The 21,272-nt window shown below is 39.4% G+C and overlaps 1 protein-coding gene and 1 pseudogene across 1 annotated transcript in view; one reads left to right on the top strand and one right to left on the bottom strand.

Moving 5' to 3' along the window:
* The window catches only part of MSH2 (mutS homolog 2), a 62,189-nt gene extending 46,001 nt beyond the window's left edge, over positions 1-16,188 (bottom strand). The window contains exons 1-4 of the mRNA XM_019748649.2: positions 15,893-16,188; positions 7,783-7,937; positions 4,480-4,758; positions 3,426-3,572 (exon numbers count right to left, since the gene is read on the bottom strand). Coding sequence (XP_019604208.1) covers positions 3,426-3,572; positions 4,480-4,758; positions 7,783-7,937; positions 15,893-16,103 — 792 coding nt within the window. The 5' untranslated portion in view covers positions 16,104-16,188. The remainder of the gene's footprint in view (positions 1-3,425; positions 3,573-4,479; positions 4,759-7,782; positions 7,938-15,892) is intronic.
* LOC141571752 (cyclin-dependent kinases regulatory subunit 2 pseudogene) lies at positions 10,465-11,969 on the top strand (annotated as a pseudogene).
* Positions 16,189-21,272: the final 5,084 nt, after the last annotated feature.

Raw genomic sequence — 21,272 nt, 5'->3', positions numbered from 1 at the left:
CAGTACTACCTATAGTAGCCAAAAGTAGAAAATACTCAAATGCCTATTAAGAGCAAAATGGATAAAATCTGGCATGTTCACACTATGGAATAAAACATAACAACAGATATAGAAACAAACAATCCACAACTTCACACAATATGGATACGTCTCCCAAACATAATACTGAACAAAAGAAACCAGACACAAATGAGTATATGCTATATGGTTCCATTTACATAAACTACAAAATAGGCCAAATTAATCTACACTGTCAGAGGTAAGAACAAGGGTTACCCTGGGTGGGGATAATGACTGAAGGAAGCATAAAAGGGTCTTTAAGGTGCTAGTACAATTTTGTTTCATGGATGCTGATTATGTGGGTATGTGCATGTTATGAAAACCCAGTTACGCACTTATGATATATGCACTTTGCTATATGTATATTTAAGTAAGTTTAAATAAATTATTATTGTGTGTGGTCTGACTGCTCCACCGATCATCCGTTTCCCTGGTCTCTCGCCCTCTCCTCGAGACTATATCCTGAGACACAATGATATTGAAATTAAGCCAATTAATAACCCTATAATGCAATATACAGATGATGCATTACGGAAGTGTACACTTGAAACTTACATGTTATTAGCCAATGCCACCACAATAAAGTTAATAAATTTTAAAAAATAAATAACTCCACAATGGCCTCTAGGTGTTGAAAGAAGAAACGTTTGCAGCTAACAGGGGTTGTTGGTTCGTGAGGTTTACAGGAAAAAGCCATCTTTACAACATACAAGTGCAAAGTGAAGCAGCAAGTGCTGATGATATAGACGCTATAAGTTATCCAGAAGGTCTAGCTAATTAATGAAGGTAGCTATACTAAAAAAGGAAATTTCAATGTAAATGAAACAGCCTTATATAGGAAAAAGATCCCATCTAAGAGTTTCATAGCTAGAGAGAAGTCAATGCCTTGCTTCAAAGCTTCAAAGGACAGACTGATTCTCCTTAGGGGCTAAAGCAGCAGGTGACTAAGTTGAAGCCAATGCTCATTTACCATTCCAAAACTCCTAGGGCCCATAAAGAATCATGTGAAATCTATTCTGCCTGTGCTCTATACATGGAACAAAGCCTGGATTACAGCACATCTGTTTACAAGACGGTTTTCTGAATTTTTAAGCCCACTATTGGGACCTAGTGCTCAGGGGAAAAAAAGATTCCTTTCCAAATACGACTGCTCATTGACAATGTACCTGGTCATTCATCCAAGAGCTCTGATGGAGCTATACTGACCAGATTAATGTTGTTTCATGCCTGCTAACACAACATCCACTCTGCAGCCCATGGATCAGAGTAATTTTGACGTTCAAATCTTATTATTTAAGAAATACATTTCATAACACTATACTGCCATAGATAGTATTCCTCTGATGGATCTGGGCAAAGTAAATTGAAAATCTTCTGGAATGGATTCACCAATCTAGATGTCATTAAAAACATTTCTAATTCACAGGAAGGGGTCGAAATATCAACATTAACAGGAGTTTGGAAGAAGCTGATTCCAACTCTCATGGATGACTGAGAAGTTCAAGACTTCAGTGGGGGAAGTAACTGCAGATGTCATGGAAACAGCAAGAGAACTAGAATTAGAAGTGGAGCCTGAAGACATGACTAAATTGCTGAAATTTCATGATAAAATTTTTAATGGGTGAGGAATTGCTTCTTACGGATGAGCAAAGAAAGTGGTTTCTTGAAATGGAATCTACTTGTGAAGATGCTGTTCAACTTGCTGAAATGACAACAAAGGATATTTAGGATATTACGTAAACTTAGTTAATAAAGCAGTAGGGTTTGAGAGGATTGACTCCAATTTTGAAGGTAGTTCTGTGGATAAAATGCTATCAAACACTATCACATGGTACAGAGAAGTTGTTCATGAAAGAAAAAGTCAATCAATTTGGCAACTTCATTATGTTCTTATTTTAAGAAATCGCCACAGACATAGTGAGCAGCTATCAACATCAGAACCAGACCCTCCACCAGCAAAAAGATTATGACTCGCTGCAGGCGCACATGATGGTTAGCATTTTAGCAATAAAGCACTTTTAATTAAGGTATGTAAATTTTGACATAATGCTATTGCACTACAATATAGTGTAAACATAACTTTTATATACACCAGGAAACAAAAAAAATTTATGACTTGCTTTACTGAGACACACGCTTTATTGTGGTGGTCTGAAATGAACCTGCAGTATCTCCTAAGCATACCTGTACGGAATATAAAATAAGCAGCTCAGGACATCAAACTGACAGCCCAATAACAAATTCTACTTATTAAACTATACCCGATACTAGATTCACTGTAAATGTACATATTTTTCCTAAGTGATAACATAGTAATCCATCTGTCCTTGCCAGACTAACAAATTTGAGGCTGTCACAAGCATCTGCTCCTGTGTCACCAGGAGGCACAGATAAAAACACCTTTCAGTACCCCTAAAAGCTTCCTCCTATTTTCAATAGAGAGATACGTTTCTCTACTATTGGAATTACTGCTCATCCATATTGGCTTTTGATTATGTCACAAAAAAAGGTAAAACAGATAAACTCAGTTTATAAGGATCAAACTATTATGTGATAAGCATTCACTGCAAAATCATAATTGTCATAAAAGTCTCAGCTCATTCTAGTCTGAAATCTACTTTGAAAATTATAAGTTATAAAGTTTGTTGTCTTATTTAAATATACAATAGAATTTTTCATTTTACTTAAGTGATCCACAAATATTTCATCAAGAGCTTCCAATATTTTACCATAAAAATACCTCTCAAGTCATACCCACCTCAAAGAGTTGAACAGTAAGATAACCTTTAAACACTGAAAATCCCAGTTACATTTTTTGCATATTCATTTTCTACCACTGAATGTAAATAACCAGTGCCCATTTTTTAGCCAAACTGTTTAAATGTAGCATTTATTATGCAATTACGTGCTGTATATACTTTCACCTTTTACTTCCTAATCTCGGTAACAATCCTTAAGACAGGTATTTTTAACCTTATTTAACAAATAATGAAACTGCCTCTCAGAAAGGTGATGTAATTTATAAAAGACCCCATAGCTTGTACATTATAAAACTTTGACAGGTCTTGTTTCCCCTCTAGTCACCATGCTATCTCACATACTTTAAGTGACAGTAATCAGGCTCTTTCACACAAAACCAAAGTCTTCTTCACCCCAGGGACATATGTTGTTGTATAAATATTATGAAAGTATATTTAACGTTATGTTTAAATTTTTCTAGTCATTTCCACAAGCTTCATTATAGATAAAATAAGCTTACTATATCAGCGATTCAGTTTTAGGTTTGAGATATATGTGACAGATGTAACATTCTTAAAAAGTCACTATTATAATTTAAGATAAATTCACATTTGTAATCCACATACCTGATTCTCCATTTCTGGCAAGACAGCACTATTCACCTGTTCTCCCTTTTTGCCTTTCAACAACCGGTTGAGGTCCTGATAAATATCTTTTGTGGAAAAGTCAGTTCTTTTTCTTTCTGTGATCAGTATGCCTCCTCTCTGAATAATCTATTTTACAAGAAACATTTTAAATTATTATGAGAAAAGGAAATGATAACACTGACGAATGTAAAGTGACAACAGCTAACAAATTATTAACCCACCTTAAGTTTTTATACAACATGCAACACATTGGTAAAACATATATGTATTAACACACATTTTCAAAACCTATAAACTAAATTTTCATGGATATTTAAAATAATGTTCACATAAAGCTTTCAAAAAATAGACCCAATAGTTAGAAAATCTTAACAGAATAGTCTTGGAAAGTTGTTTAGATACTACCTATGCTAATAGTGCCCATCACAGATTTGCTAACAAGCAGTCCCTATGGTATTTGAGGCCCACCAAAACAAAAGAATCCTTGGGGAATAAAAGATCCCTTAAGATATATCTAAATAATAAACCATACACTTATACAAATGGCACAATCAGAATTTTGTTAAAAGAATCAGTAAAATAAGAGGCTAACATTCCACTCGAACTATCAAAAAATAATCCTGAAGAATTGCATCTTATTTATTTGATAAATACCCATGCTAAATAGAGTAATAAATAGTTTTGGTTTTTTTATGTCCCTAAATCACCTCTTTTTCCCCCTGAACTGTGAAAGCATTCCTTGTATCAATTGTGAGTTGATTTGAACCCTTTGTGGTTGGCATTCTGTTACTCTTTTGGAAGGGAGGGATGGCGGGGGGAAATGATCTGAGTAGAAAAAGTTTTAAATAAGAAACAGTTTATTCTAAAGTCCTATTCAAGATACAAAGTTTATGTCAAAAATAAAACATTATGATAACTAGATTTTTAAAAGTTTGACTTCTAAATTATTTTTTCCTTAAATAAAACAGTATCATGTTAATTAGAGCCTTTCCTAGGCTTGGTTTCTCCTCTATTGCTGGACTTATTCCCTTACCTGCCTCAGTTTTCCCATGTCGCCAGCAGTCTCTCCTCCTGGTAAAACACATTCCTTTGGTCCAATCTGAATCAGGAGCGCCTCCAGAGTGGAGAACTGATCGTTATCAGGGAACTCACACAGTCCTAGTTTCCTCTGCACGGAGTCAACATACCCAACTCCGACCTGTCTTTGGCCATCAACCGTAGACATTTTAACACCCACAACACCAATGGAAGTTGACAAATCACTGTTACCAAAGAGAATGTCTTCAAACTGAGAAAGATTACCTGGAGAAGCCTAAGCAAAAGTAAAGAAAAAGTATAAGAAACTGTTGTATGTACTTTAAAATTTTACTAGCAAACAAGAATTATTCAACCTGGATGAATTTTATTAACAAGATGTTTCCTTACAAAAAAAATAATTGCTTATAACCATATATTTCCAATAATTATTACCAAGTTTCTATAAAGTATCCTCCCTGTTTTTCCAATTATTTTCAGAATACTTGGGCATATCTAAAAATAGTTTTATTAAGTGATTTTTCAGTTTGAAATTTGGCAGCTGGGTTTATACACACACAATCATTAAGGAACCCAGTGATAATACTGCCAATGCGATACTTAAATTTTTACATTCTGCCAAACTATCCATTGGTGGCACATACAAATATTTTCATCAAGTAGCTATACCTCATAGGAGAACAGTATTATTAGCTTAAATATTGACCTTGGAAAGTCATCTCTCTGTATCAGTATATTTACCTGTGAAATGCAGATTGTTTTAAATCAGTGATTTCCAAATAAAGGGTCCTTGACCTATTTTCAATATTTCAAAAAGGTTAGAAGTATCTCTTTAAGATTGCATAAAATAACTTAAGGGTTAAGTTTCTTTGCTTTGGGCTGGACACATTGGTGGGTGACACTGAATATTTCAACTGACAAGCTGACATTAACACGAGGCATCCCGGGGCGATTGGTAACCATGGTATGAAACAAGAGATAGTAACAAATAATCCAGATGAGCACAGTGACAGCCAAATTTAAGCAACCAATAGCTATCAATAGTTCTTAAATGTCATTAGCGGCATAGTCATAATTATTTACTTTTTCACAATATGATTCTGAATCTCCTATAACTATGGACTGTTAATTACAATCTGGATCAAAAATGAAATGGAAATAATTATTTGATATTCAAATAAAAAAACAATGATTCAATCATAAGTATAAATGTCATGTTTTCACATACATGCTTTGGATTTACACACAAAGGTTATGGAGCACACCTTAAAAAAAACTCTCAAAAGTGAACCAGTAGCTAGTAAAATTGGGTTCTTGGGGGTCCGTGAAAATGAAATGACTGGTAATCTCTGAACTAGATGGTATCTAAGGTCCTTTCCTACTTCAAACATACAAAGAAATCAATCATAGAGATCCACTATTTCAAATATAATTAATACTTTACAATAGAATCAATAAGCTAAAAAATGTAAAACAGAAATACACCCATAGATACAGAGAAAAAAACTGATGGTTGCTAGATGGGAAGGGGGTTAGGAGATGTGGGAGAAGGTGAAGGGATTGCAAAGTACAAATTAGTAGTCACAAAACAGTCACGGGGCTGTGATATGGGGAATATAATCGATAATGTTGTAAAGACTATGTAGGGTGTCAGATGGGCACTGGACTTGTTAGGGGGATCACTTCATAGATTATATAAGTGCCTAACCACTGTGCTGTACACCTGAAACTAATATAAAATAATACTGAATGTCAACTACACTTAAATATATATATAGTCATGGGATGGAAAGTACAGCATAGGGAATATAGTCAACGGTATTGTTATAGCTGTGTACGACGTCAAAGGGTAGTAGACTTGGGGGTTTTCACTTTGTGAGGGGTGTAAATGTCTTATCATTATGTTGTTTTATACACCTGAAACTAATTTAAAAAAAGGAAAAAAGAGAAATACAAAATAATGTAAATTAGTTTCTAGCAGTTTTAGATCTGAACTTCTTCAAATGTCAGGATGAAGATGCCACCTTTTAACCTGATAAAGATACGTATTTTAACATTTTCTTCCCCATGACCTAAAAGGAGTTAAAAAGAATTCATTGTGAAAGATTCTGATGTGACATAAAGGAATGCCGTTTGACAGACTGATAACCGTGGTAATAACCTGAACTTATGATTCCACATTCCGTTGTTACTGAGTTGTCAGGAATGAGACAGAAACTATCACTTAGTGGTACCCTCAATTTTCTGTCAAACAAGACATGGGCTAAAACTCTTAAGTAAAAGACCCCACTTTCTCAGGATAACAGCAATGAAATTTCCAGAAATCTCCATAATGTAGAATGCTAAATTCTCCCAAACATAATCTTCAGTAAACGTCTATATTTACAAATTGGGGTGGGAGGATAGAGAATGAAGACTGACGAATATTATATCTGAAGCAGCACCAACATCAAATGTTTATTGTATTAAACTCTGCAAGAAAGAAAAAACTCACAGGACTTTCAAGTGGGAAAACATCTTTAAAACCTTCTAATTTCTGTTTATGAAGAAAAAGATGCAGGAGAAGGTTGGGAAATTTGCAACGTCACTCAGGAGACAGAAAAGAAATGAAAAATGCCAACTGGGAGCCCAGAACATTGTCCCTCTTACCACACACTTATTCCAAGGGGAAATCTCACACCCTCAACATTTTCACCACTAATTTATTCTAGTATTTACTGAGAACCTATTCTATGAGGGTATTGTGTGAACAAACAAAAGGACGATTTCAAAGAATAATAAGGATGACAGCTATTAAATAAATAAAAATAGCACTATCTCCTTGAAGGCATTAGAAGCACGCATGTCAATCACCCTCTAGGCACACCACCAAATATGATCACCATTAAAGTTCCACTTATAAAAAAATTACAATCGAATGGAAGAGAAAGGCACATAAAAAGATATACATTACAAATGTGTATACATGCTATCTGGAATACTGTAAATTTGTGTAAAACTAGTTCAAAAACAGTAAAATCAAATCCTTGTTTAATGCTGTATTCAACTTTACGTAACAGCTATGTATTATTTGTTTCAGGGACAGTGACAATGGTCAAAATGTTCATAGTCTTAATAAAGATCCACCAAATTTCTGAGTTGTTATTAAATCGTAATTTTTAAAAATAACATGCTAAAGAATATTAAAGCTTCCCAAAGCATTTTGCTATCACACCTGGTTAAAATACTAAAACACACAAAAGAATTCTCTTACATTTTAATTTTTATCTATTCTTAATAAATTATAAAGGAACAGAATTACCTTAAATGCCAAATACCAATCATTCTCCTTGGAAGCCTTATTTCCAGCTCTATTCTTATAAACTTCAACTCTATACTGACGAACTAGAAGAAGATCTTTTACAAAAGATTCAAAATTCATTTTACTAAGCACAACACTCTCCAGAGTCTTTGCTCCTAAAAAATATTAAAAATATGTGTTACAGATTTGAGGATTTAAATACATTCCAAGTAGTAATACAATGCCTCCTCTTCCCCCAGCCAAGCTGTTCTCTCAGTAATTCATTCATTCAACACTTACCAAACACCTATTATATGTCCTAGGGACTTTGGTAGAAGAGAAACCTAAAATGGTGAATGAATAAACATAGCCCCCCTGTTCCCGTGGAGCCTGTGAATCAAAACTAAAAATTGAAAAGATACAAAGACAAGAAAGTGAGTAAAGCTATATAGGTAATCTTACTTGTTCTTTCTGATATTTTTTATAAGTTTGAATACAAGTCTTATGTCATAACTATATAGTATTTTATATAGAACAGAATTAACTTTTTCCAAAGGTCCAAAAAAAATATCACTTAGTCATTGCAACATGTTCCAGGTAATATATTCACATAGTTTAAAGTTCAAAGGTTCAAAAAGGTACAGCAAAGTCTCCCTTTCACTGCTGTCCCTTACATATCCAGTTCTCCCCTATAGTATTACCAGTTCATAAAATACATTCCTGAACATAGTCTATGTACATACAACAAATATAAAGCATCATTTTTCCCTTTTACATGTATTATAGTTGCATAATATTCACACTGTTCTGTATCTTCATGTTTTTAACTTTAATATTAATTTTGGAGAGTGTTCCATTAGTACTTAATCAGCTTCTTTCAGTTTATAGCTACAATCAATCCAATGGTTTTAAGGATGTTCGATAATTTAATCTCTAACTGATGGACATATAGGTTGTTTTTTAGTCCGTTATTGTAACAGTGCTATATAAAGAGCCTTGCCTGTGCTTCATTCTCCGAACATGTGAGTATATTAGTGAGTTAAAGTCCTAAAACTGGGTTTTGTCAAAGGGTACGTATGATTTTGATAAATTATTACCAGACTATCCCTCTGGTTGGCTATGTCAGTTAACACGACCACCCATAAAGTATGAGTGCCTACACTTCATTTCCCATAGCCAGTCAACAGTTTTCAAACTTTCTGGTCTTCATCTTAGATCAAAGGTCCTCAACTGGGGGTGATTTTGCTCCCCTAGCAGACATTTGGCAATGCCTGGGGACATTTGAGTTGTCACAACTGGGGGAGACACTAATGGAATCTAACAGGTAGAGGCAGAGATGCTGTTAAAAATACATAGGACAGCCCCTGGAAAAAACATTAATTATTCAGTCCAAAATATCAATACTGCCAAAGTTCAGACCATCTTAGATGGAAAACAGTATCTCAGTTTAGCTGTGATTTGCAAATTCCAATTTCTTTACATAAGTAAATAAAATCACCCACACCATCAAATGGAATCAAAACTCAGTTTTCATACAATACCAGTTATTCACTTAAAGGCAATCCAGAATATACCTGTATATTATTCTGACAATTCTGGATCTTATGATGTAACCTCAATTTAACAGTAGATCATGCCAAGGACACATACCAAATACAAATAAGCATAAAGATTGTATTACATAAGGTTTGTTTTATACAGCACTTGAGATACAGCTGATACTTCCAATAGCAGTTAATTATAAGTATTAGACAGGAATCCCCATGTAACAGACACTGAAAACTGGTTCAAATCTTGCCTGAGGTTCTTCCCTAGAACATTCCTTATGATCTAACGTAGGACTGGCAAATACCTACTGGGATCAGGTGTAACAAATGAGCAAAGGACACCAAAAGAAGACTAACAGAAGAGTTAACGGATAGGATAACAAATGGCTTCATAAGAAACCATATGGAATGCGGGGAACTGACAAAATGAGTAAAGTACATCAGGCAAAGGAGGAATCTAGATTCACTAGGTCTAAGGAAGCAAGCTCCTCAGCTCCAACACACTGGTGAATCCCAAATTTTTTTCTTTCAAAAATTGGGATATTTTTGCCCAAAGTCTCCAACTACACGAATTTTTTGAAAGAAGCTCAAATATCTAAATTTTTTCATGAAATCTCCCAATCTTAAAATTGTAGGCAATTCAAATTTTTATCAAAATACCAGCTAAGCCACCAATTTTCAACTCTATAAGTTCAAGACAGCCACACTTTTTTACAGACTTGACTAGATTGCTTTCTTTAGCTTGCATTTAAAAAGCAAGTTACATGAAAATTATGTTTATCCAAGAATCCCATTCAGCAAGGCACTACTCACTCACGTTCTCACAGGCACATGTGGGAATTAAGGCATCTAGGCTACAGCAGACTCCCATCTCCTGACTAACACTCACTCAGGATCAGAACCTCAGAGCGGAAGAGTAGACCCCATTTAAGTTATTTCCCGTTAGTGCCTAGCACACAGGGTAACCAAGCTGGCTTGTTTGCCCGACTTTCCCAGGTTTAGCACTGAAGTCCCAGGCAAACCAGGATGACTGCAAACCTTATCAGCCCGTCCAGCTAAATCCCACCTCAGTATCATCATTCACGATGAAACATCATCATCAAAAAAAACCAAACAACTTGCTCAAGGAAAGCACTGAACCAGAGTTAATACAAAAATGAGGAATTTCTCCCAGAAACACTTACAAATGCCAAGGTATCGTCAGCAACTTCCAGTAAGTACAGCAATGAGTTTCAAAACACTTTTTATATCATCCTTCAATGTAAAAGGCAAAATGTAAAGTCCAACCCAGCAAAAACCATTCTGGGGAAAGGAAAAAAACATTGCTCTAGTGTAATTCTTAAACAGCTCTTAAAATCATTATCCAGTAGTTGATGCCAGCGGAACTGCCTGGCCAGCAGTTTGTGAGGCATTTGAATGCTTATCACAGGCTGAACGAGCACGCTCAGATCTACAAGCCCTACCTGACTACTGTGCACAGCAATGTTACCTGCCTGGCCCTGAGTAGAACTTTCCAGAGCAACAGTTCTTTTTATTGACACAGATACCAGAACAGATTCACAACTGTGCTGATGTCTGAACAGTGGATGGGGAGAAGAGGCAAATGCGGTGATACCCCTCCCTCGCATCATCTCCCCTCCCTCCATCACTAACCTACACTGAAGTTGCCCAACCTCCAAGGTCATCCTCACAAGACACTATCCATCTCTCTCAAAGGAGTTTTTGTGACACACTGGGTGCCAGTGTATTTTAAGTCACATTTACCAAGGAGCATCTGAAGTGCAGCTACTTCCTGGTGAAGAGCTAGACCACATGCTTAAGGCAGACGAACTGGGAAGCAGGACTGACCTGGTGTGAAATAAGGGGAACAGGAAGAGAAAGCTACCCAGCCTCCACCTGGGGTACAGCACAAGGAATAACCTCAGGTTGGTACATTATTCTTTAAGAATAATTTGGAGGCTTCCTCTTCATTCAGCTGACAACTACCGTGTCTGCTTCATGCGGGCATTGTGCCAGGTTCAGAGGTGGAGACTGGTTAAGACAAAGTTCGTGCCCTCCAGGGGCTTTCGGTTTATTGGGATGATGGGCAAGAGTATAATAAGTGCCTAAGGTAGGAATAAGGTCCGGTCGGGGGGACCACCTAACAGGGGCAGCCTTAACATGGGAGTTAAGACAGGCTTCCAAGAGGAGATAGAAGACATCTCTTGGAAGCCTTTCTTAACTGCCTTCTAAGCTCTGAACCAAGAGGCAAAACGAAGTAACTTTCTTTTTCTGTGACTCAGATTCCTTATCTATAAATTGGAGCTGGGTACTAACCCATCTCACAGGGCTTTATTATAAAAACCTATCACCAGGGTTGGTTGCAGTCCAGTCATTGCCTCGGCCGGACGTGGCTGCACCAGCCAAACGCGGGTGCACCCTCCGCACCACCCGCCCGCCGGCAGGACGGCCCACAAGCAGATCTACTGCTCAGACAAGTACTTCCATGTGCACAAGCACCCACATGTGATGTTATCCAGGGAACTTTCCAAACAAGCACCCTCTGAAGAGTGGAGGAGACTTGGTGTCCAACAGAGTCTGGCTGGGTTCATTACATGATTCATGAGCTAGAACCACACAGGCTTCTTTGGACAACCTCTTCCAAAAGGTCAACAAAAATGAAGTGCATCTGGGGATCGTCAATTAAATCTTTTTCAAGTTTAACGTATATGTGGATATAAGGAAGTAGTCAATAAATACTTGAAAAATGTACAAATCATTCATCTATACCTGTGCATGAGCAGTATTCTTCACAGCAACAGAGCTCAGTTAAATGCAGCTACAAGGTTTACTGTAAGGTCTTTAAGATAAAATTTCTTCTAGTCAGTTTTTCTCTTAATGTAAGTGCCTATTTGATTTTACCTGTTACTTTTGTTAAACAAAGTTTGTATGTTGCATTTAAAAAAAAAGTATCACTAGATTAAAAGTAGTTAAAAGGAGGTAAGTATAAATGCCAATAAAATAAAGCAGACGGAGAAAAGGGAGAAAATGATCAACAGAAAGTTATCTCTGAGAGGAGAGGATGGGATCTACAGCACATTTTTTCACTGGCACAATAGGGAAAGACTGGATACAGGAGAAATTAGAAGTACAGGTTCAAGAAATAACTCAAATGTCCATCAACTGCCAAATGGATTAACAAATGCGGTATATCCATACAATGGGATATTTGGCAAAAAGGAATGAAGTACTGATTACCTTAATGAACCCTGAAAATATTGTTAAGTAAAAGAAACCAGTAGAAGACCACATATTGTATGGTTCCACTTAGTCAAGCCCTCTGTCTGTATCTGCGTACCACATCCTCAGGATCAAAAATATTCAGAAGGGTCAGCCCCGTGGTTCAGGTGGTTGGAGCACTGCGCTACTAACGCCAAGATTGCCAGTTCGATTCCCATATGGGCCAGTGAGCTGCGCCCTCTACAGCTAAGATTGTGAACAACAGCTCTCCCGGGAGCTGTGCTGCTGTAAGCAGCCAGAAGAGCTGCCACGGGTTGCTGTGTGCTGCCCGTGGGCTGCCGTGTGCAGCCAGCGGCCAGCGTGAGTGGCCGGCAACCATCGTGGGCTACCGTGGGCTGCCGAGAGCAGCCGGCAGCCGTGAGCTGCTGAAAGGCAGACGGAAAACTGGCGACCCACTGCCTCAGCTGGGGGGGGAGGGGGCGCAAGGCTCATAATAACCAGCATGGGCCAGGGAACTGTGTCCTACACAACTAAACTGAGGTGGGGGACAGAAGGAAGGGGGGGAAAAAAAAGAAAATATTCAGGCAAAAAGTTAAGTTGTTGCTGATGTTTACTATGTGGTTACACATATAATGGTTATGTCTATACTGAACATGTACAGACTTTTTTCTTGTCATTATTCCCTAAATACAACATAACAACTATTTACATTGTACTAATAATCTAGAGATTATTTAAAGTATACCAGAGGATGTGCTAATGGATACATGGTGTTTTGCGGTTGATGAAAATGTTCTAAAATTTATTGAGGTAACAGCTGCTTAACTGTGAATATACTAAAAACAGTGAACTGTACACTTTAAGTGGGTGAATAGCATTATATGTAAATGATATCTCAACAAACCCGTTATATTAAAAAAAAGTATCGGTTTGAGAGCAGGAAATTGAGGGAGTCCTCTAATGATTTCTATTTTCAAGACTGCTAAAGAACGTAGGGAAAAGGGACAGGGTCCAAGATTTGTCAAGACTGGGGTGCACGGGATCCTCATCAGGTATTTATAGTTCAAGTCCAGATGTAATTTACAATCTGGGGTCATTTTTGCAATAATAATGCCTAGAAAACAATGGAAACAGAGCAGCAAAGAAAAAGGTTTTGTTAACCTTTCCCCCAGATGGCATAATATTAAAGTGAAGGAAATTCCTCCCAAGAAACAAGTATTGGCAGCCTTACATCAACATACATTATAAAACATATCCTCAGTCACAGATCACCTGGAACAGAAGAAACTGCAAAGCATTAGCTTTTGGGATCCAAGGTACTTTTTTGTTTTTGAGCTCCTCCCTTTTTCATTACTCAAGCATATTTCTAGTGACAAATCACCCATCCATCTTTTTATAACTCTTCATTATCCTACCCAAATAAATGTTAGGACAATTCTTCACCTAAAATGTGCATTTGGCATAAATTTCTAATTAAGAAACAGATCCTTGGGAATAACATTTACTTGCTAATTGCCTTTAATCACATTTTCAATATGATTAACATGAGGTGACGTCTAGGTTACTCTATTCCTAGGAATGTCCCTGGCTAAACCCATATTTTAACTTTCATGGGCAACAAAAGGAAAAATTCTGTTTTGCTTTTTTTTTAATAAAAATCTACACTCCTATATAAAAGATTCGTGGATTTTCATATTAAATTCTCTTCCCAATAAATAGATGTAATGCTTAGCATCCATCCATTATTCCTTTCAATCTAAATCAGTGATCCAATTAATACAAATATACAAATATGTTTAGAACTTTTACACCATTTTAAATGCTTAAACTATTCTAAACCGCACAGTACAAAGACAAAAGAAGAAAGTGTACTTACTAGCTTAGAATAACAAGTCACATAATCACTTTAAAACTGGAAAGCAATTTAGACCCTCATTAACTATGAAGCCACCCATAACTATCTCTGGCTGGTCTTAACTGGTCCCCATATCTTTCCTCTTGCCTCTTTTACCCCATCCTCCACATTACAGCAGAAATGATCCAACACACCATTCCATCTTTGCTTAAATTAAGTCTTCAGACCTCTTACTGCCTACAGCATAAAACTCTAGCATCTCAGCACAACATAAAAAGCCTTTCATCCTCTCACTCCACCTACCTGGGCCACTCGCCTCACTCATTATTTCCTGCTTCAACAATACCAACCTACTTCTTTTCAGGCCCAAACCTCAGGAAACTCCTAGTCCTTCAAGACTCCAGCGGAATGGAACCTCTAATATAATGCCTTCCCTGATGTCTCCAGTCTTTGGTGATCCTGCCTCTACGCCTCTTCAACAACTTTTTATGGCGTATACCTCCATAGTTCTTCACCTTGAATTGTAATTTTTTCTGCCTTGCTCTCCACCAGAATGAGCTCTGTGAAGAAGATGTGAATATCGCCTTTTCATCTATGTACTCCCAGTGTCCATAACCCTGCCAGACACAGCAGCATTCAATAAACTTCTATCTAATGAATTAAACATCTTTTGTCAATAACATCCCATCTACACGTGGCAGAGGCAAGACTAGAAACCCGTAACTCCTTACTCCCCCTAAAATACTCTTTCCTCTATCACAATGGAGCCAGGAAGGAAAGAGATCAACATACAACACAACATCTAGAACACCTAACCCACGTAGGGTGAGCTTTCCAGGAAGAGATGATGTTGAAGATGGGGCTGTATTACAGAGGGCACAGAATGCTGAGCTGAGGCACAAACATACATTACTAGCCCACGGTCACACAACTAGTAAGTGGAGGAACCGCAACTTTCATCAAAGCAATCTCGCTCAGAGTACGCGGTCCTGACCACTTGGTCACACCTCCTAATAGTTCATTACAGGTCCCTGCGCTGGCCCAGCGGTCCAAATCGAGTGTGGGCAAGATGATGTTAGTGACATAAAATGGTCTCCAAACCCCCTTCTAGTCTAAATCGCACTTCTGAACTGGCGTTTGTGATAGAGAGATTTGGTGGTGTTCGTGATGAGACTTACAGGGCCCAGGCGAGGCCGTGGAGCAGAGACCCACACGACTGCTGGAAAATTAAATAGAACAATCTATTAAAACGCCTCGCACAACATCTGGCACGCAGTAAACGGTCCCCTACGTGTTCGTTATTAGTTCGACTCCGACAGCTGCAGAGGAACAGACTCAAGGCGGAGGCAGGGCAGGGGGCGAGCTGGCAGCGCCTCACCTGGCCAGGCAGGGGCGGGGAAAGCGCGATTCCCCACAGGGCACCCACGTCCCCGCCCCCGCTCCCCCTCGCCTCCACGCCGGAGGCCACTCCGCAGGATCTCTCCAGAGCCCGCGCCGTCCCGGTCCTCACCTGCGGGTCCCATGTACTTGACCACCCCCTGGGTCTTGAACACCTCCCGGGCGGCCAGCAGCGCGTCCTCGCGGTGCGCTGTATAGAAGTCGCCCCGGTCGAAGAGGCGCACCGTGGTGGTCGGCTTCTCTGGCATGCCCTGGAAGAACCGCACGAAGCCATACTCGGCCACGCTATCCAGCTGCAGCGTCTCCTTCGGCTGCACCGCCATTTCGGAACCTCTCCACAGCCTAGCGGAGGGAACTGCGCGACCCCGCACCCACCGAGCTGTTTCCCGCCTCCCCTCCCTCACCCCCCGCGTGGCGTCCGGCCTCTGCGATCCGCCCAATCAGCATCCAGCTTTGCGTTTGGGTGGGTGGGAGTCCGCCGCCGCAGCCAATCATAAACGGACGCGGCCCAGCTTCCCGCGCACGCTGGTTACTATCAACTGCGCATGCTTGAGCCTAGGTCGCGCATCGACCCTGACGGATGCCGGTCCTTAAAAGGATTCAGTTCTCCGCGTTTTCTCCGCTGCACAGACTAGAAACCCAGGTGAACTGATACCAGAAATAACAAGGTTAGGCAGTCAGGTGGGACGTTCAGGAGGATTTTGCGATTATTACGTACCCGGAAGCGTGAGAGTGGAATCAGAAAGAAACTTGAAAACACGGGAAAAGTAGCCTTCTTTCCCATCACAGTATTTTTAAACCTGCACCCCTCTCCTCCAACTGCCTCCCTCTTCCTTTTTAAGCAAACTGCCAACATCGAGATTACAGGTTTATTCTTCACAACCTCCTTACTGCTCCGTACTAGACAAATTATCTCTCATTTAGTCCACTCCTTGATTCATTCATTCAAAAATATTTATATGGCCTGCTCTATGCCAGACTCTTCTAGGATCTAAGGATCACTAGAAAAGAAAAACCAATGCCTTTGCTCAGCTTACCTTCTAATGACCGGATTCAGATAATACACGTAGTAAGTAAAATAAATGATGTTTTAGAAATTAAGCGTTTAGATTAAAAAAAATAAAGATGGGGAAGGGGGGATGAAATTTTTTAAAATGTTGAGCAAAGACCTGTAAGAGGCCCTGCATCGTTACCTGCCTTTGAAAAGTATCACGCTTCCCGTTTGGCTCACCCTTCCCCCATGGAAACGACCCCAAACCCCGCTTTAGCAAGCAGAATTACCCTCCGGGGTTTTCAAACTAATTCCCGGGCCCCACCCATATACAATGGGTTGGAATTTCTGAAGGTGGAGCCTCCGGATCTTTTAAAAGCTTCATGGGTAAGTCTGATAATCAGCTCAATTTAGAAACTTTGGCCTGCAGGTTAAATTCAAATCCCTTGGGGAGTAGAGAAAGTTTGGATCCTCTGATCATTTTCCAGCAACATCTCCTACATCCAGCCGCGCTCCCTCCTCTCACCCAAACTCTTTGATCTAGGGGAAGTTCCCCTTCCCCCTCGACACGTGTGACTCAAACACAAACTTGTCCCTTAGCTCTGGAATGGCCCTTCTGGATGAACAGGCAAACTCCTAGTCATCCTTCCTCAGATTTCCTCAGAGAAACCTGCCCAGTCTCCCCAAGTGTAATTAGTTGCATTATCTTCTGGGGTCCAACCTTATTCATATCTCTATTATAATGTTGCTTTGTTTTAGAAATAACTATTCACCTATCCTACCTGGAAAGGACATGGATGGATATTTATTTATAGTTAATAATGGCTAATGTTCATCAATATTTATTGACTCTTGGAAGTTTTCGTTATTTTCACATGTATTTACTGTTTTAAGCTTTGCAACTCTTAAGTGTTGGGAACTAGTACTCTTATTTTACAGTAAGGAAACTAAAACTCAGAGATGTAAAGTAGCTTGCCTAACATCACAGAGCTAGTAAGTAATAGAACTAGAGGTTCAGTCTTGTTCCAGATTCTGTATGCTTAACCCTCTGTGCCATTGGGCCTGGCACATACAGGTGTGCAAAAAATATGTAAACAAATAAGCTGTACCTCATAATAACCACTTCTATATGATAACCTGACCTTCGGTGTCATTCTGAGAGAGGTAAGTTACTATGAAATCAAGCAGTTAGAAATTCCTTGGTAGACTGAGCAAAAACAGAACAAAAACAGAACCCAGGGCAACGGTACCACGACAACCGTACCAAGACAAAAATGTCATCAATCACCCTCTGGGACAAATAGGTTTGTTTCAAAGGCCTCCCCCAACCTGAACAATAGAGCGAGTCTGGGAAACATTGTATCCATAGGCACCCACAACCCAACATCCCTCTCCCAGGTAGAATAAAGGTATATAAACACAAGCTTTTGCCTTAGCTAGTGGGCATCCCAGGTTCCGGTACCTTTTTTTCCCAAGTCGAGTTGCTGTCCTTTCAATCTTAGTTGTGGAGGGCACAGCTCAGCTCCAGGTCCAGTTGCTAGTTGCTAGTTGCAGGAAGCACAGCCCACCATCCCTTGGCAGGACTCGAGGAATTGAATTGGCAACCTTGTGGTTGAGAGCCCACTGGCCCATGTGAGAATCGAACCAGCGGCCTTCGGAGTTAGGAGCACGGAGCTTTAACCACCTGAGCCACTGGCTGGCCCCAGGAGCTGTAACTCTTTGCTTGCTATAATAAATTATCTTCCTGTGCATCTCTTTGCCGCTTCCTGGTCCATGTCTCCAGTCTTTGGCTCCACGAGACTACAAACCAACCGCGCATTCACTAAGCAACATCCTACATCAATTCCATCTCTCCCCTTTCCTAGTTCACATTCTAAATAGTGAATTCAAAGGGAAACAACATGGTAATGAGAATATCTACCTCCAGGGTTCATGTGGGGAGCAAATGAGGTAATAATTTTGAAAGTATTTTTTAATCTTGTAAACAACCTTTATACTGTTTATCATCACAGTTACCCCCACCCAGACTATATCTGTCTCTCATTTACTTATTCATTTATGTATCAATTGAGTCTATTAATTCTAAAAATAAAGAGAATGCCCACACTTGCCCTGATCTGTCTGGAGAGTCAGTACCCAGACACACAACACTATCGGACAATTCAAAGTAATGTGAAGAGCTATAGAGAATGTCAAAACATAAGCCTCTTAAGGCAGTTTAAGAAAGACAGGGTTTACAGGGGAGGGCCTTATGGGAAGGGATTTGTGTTAATCTAGGTGAGGGCAGTGGATTTTATTCTGGTCTTTAAAAATGAACAACGTTGAAAAAAATCCACTTTAGGTTGTGAGCTAGACACCCCTCTTCAGAATATTTATACAGTTTTGGGCCATAGGTCAGTGGGAATTTATAAAGTGGTGGAAGGGACGTTTTAGGGTGGTGGGAAAGATTTGTGAGATTATGTTGTATCTACTGAAACTGTTGCATTTGTTGGAGAGGAAAAAACTTTACCTTCTTAGGTTCGGTGACTAGGAACTTGTGAATTAAACTGATAAGACAGATTAAGAGGAGAAAAATCATATAATTTTTATTAATATGTGCACAGGAGTTCACAGAAAAGAAGTAAATCTCAAAGAAGCAGTTAACTCAGGGGCTTATATAACCTTTTTAACAAAGGGAAGAGGATTTAGAGTTCAAGGGATGATAAATTGTGGGGAAGTAACTAGAAATACATGGCAGAATTAATGGAAGATAGGGCTATTTTAGTAAGGTCTGCTTATGTAAATTCGTCTCCGTGTGGACTCACCATCTCTGGTGATAAATTGCTCTTCCCGCCCTTGGTACAAGGGGAAACACCTTCACGAGGGAAATTTATGCCCTGCTTTTAGACAGATAAGGGGAGGGCAGAGAACCCTTCCTGCACCTGCTGATTCTCAATTGCTTTCAGCTCAAAATAATCCTTATGCCAAAGTGGCATATTTCAGGGGGGCATATCGTGATCCTCTTCATGTTGAAAGAAGTAGAAAGAGCTGAAGCGAAAGTGTTAAGAAAGGCTTCGGGAAAGAAGGGGATCTTAAGCCGGGCTTCGACTAAGTAGAGGGTATAGTGGGAAATAAGGTAGATTGTGATCAGATTATAGTTGTTCTGGAGGATGATATACAGAGGGATTGAGAGTGGGAAGAGGTTGGTTGTGGGAAAGGCAAAAATTACATTAATCCAGGCAATTTAGGTAAAGTTTGGGAGCGGGATATTGGCAGTAGAGAGGAAGGAGGACCAAGGGAGGCCACACAGAGCAACCAGGGCTAGGATGTCACCCCTGGGACACTCCTATGGCTGCCATTGGTCTCACCCCATTGGTGTCCATGAGTGTTTTCTCAACTGTTCTTCCTTCTTTTTATCACAAGATTCCAAGTCTTACATGGATGTGACTGTGCCCTGGATACTCAGAACAGAGGGACGATCTCCACTCTTAAACATCTACAGAGGGAAGTAGAGAAGTGTCTCTCACCAATACCACACACAGGAGAATTCTCCCCAAATTGAAAAGGGACAGCCAGAAGGGGAAAGAACACCCGCTACAGGGCCAGACTGTGCAAGGCCTTGTATGCCCCTCTGGCAGGGGAGAGGAGTAGATTTCATGTTTTATAAAATGGTCTGATCAGCTTTTGGCAAATAATTCTGGAAGCAATGTATGGTTTGGGATAGAATAGATTGTTGGCAAAGAGACCAGTGAAAATGTGTAAGAGAAGGCAGAAGGGAATTATTTCTGAGGGAGAATTACAGGATCTGATGACTAAAGGAACAGAGAAGGTAACAGAAAGAAAAGAATTTTGGGCTTGTTAGATGGTAGTGATGTCATTAACTGATTCTGAGAATACAAGAGACAAACTAGGTTTGTGAAGGAAGGTAATCAGACCATTCCAGGCTAGTGAAGTGAAACATAGTATAGTGTATAACTCAGGATGAAGGGCAAAAATGGTGATGGTATTTCTATTATCATCTAGGCCTAGATGGTAACTAAGGCGAGGGAATGGATGAAATCCTCCAGGAAGAAAAAGAGGACAAATCCTGAGAACATTGCTAATTCAGTCAGGAGAAGAGGAAAACAGCCGGGAAAGACTAATGCCAATAAAGCCAAAGAAAATTTTAAGCAACATACTGGGGTAGGAAATGGGGTAGTCAATATGGTAATAAGCTGTGGAGAGATCAAATGTTGAAAACACTCGGTGAAAACGGCCACTGGCAATTAGCAGGTCAGTGTCGCCCTTAAAAAGAATAACTTTATTTTTTTGAATTGTTATAATAGTTTATTTAAGCCAAGCTGATGACACACCAGGAAGCAAGATCTCAAATGCTCCCCAACAAAAGTAACTTTAGAAGATATAGGACAGAAACTAGAGGGCATTGGGTTGAAGTGTGCAAGTTAGTTATTGACGTACCCATTAGCTCCAAATTCGCCTTTTGCCCACTCTGTGAAAATGAATCTGAAGCTTTGTCAGTAGA

The sequence above is a fragment of the Rhinolophus sinicus genome, linkage group LG05 (assembly GCF_036562045.2).
Source record: "Rhinolophus sinicus isolate RSC01 linkage group LG05, ASM3656204v1, whole genome shotgun sequence".
In the NCBI taxonomy this organism is placed as follows: Eukaryota; Metazoa; Chordata; class Mammalia; order Chiroptera; family Rhinolophidae; genus Rhinolophus; species Rhinolophus sinicus.
The sequence above is the reverse complement of the archived record's forward strand: the minus strand, read 5'-3'. Positions and strand labels throughout refer to the sequence as shown.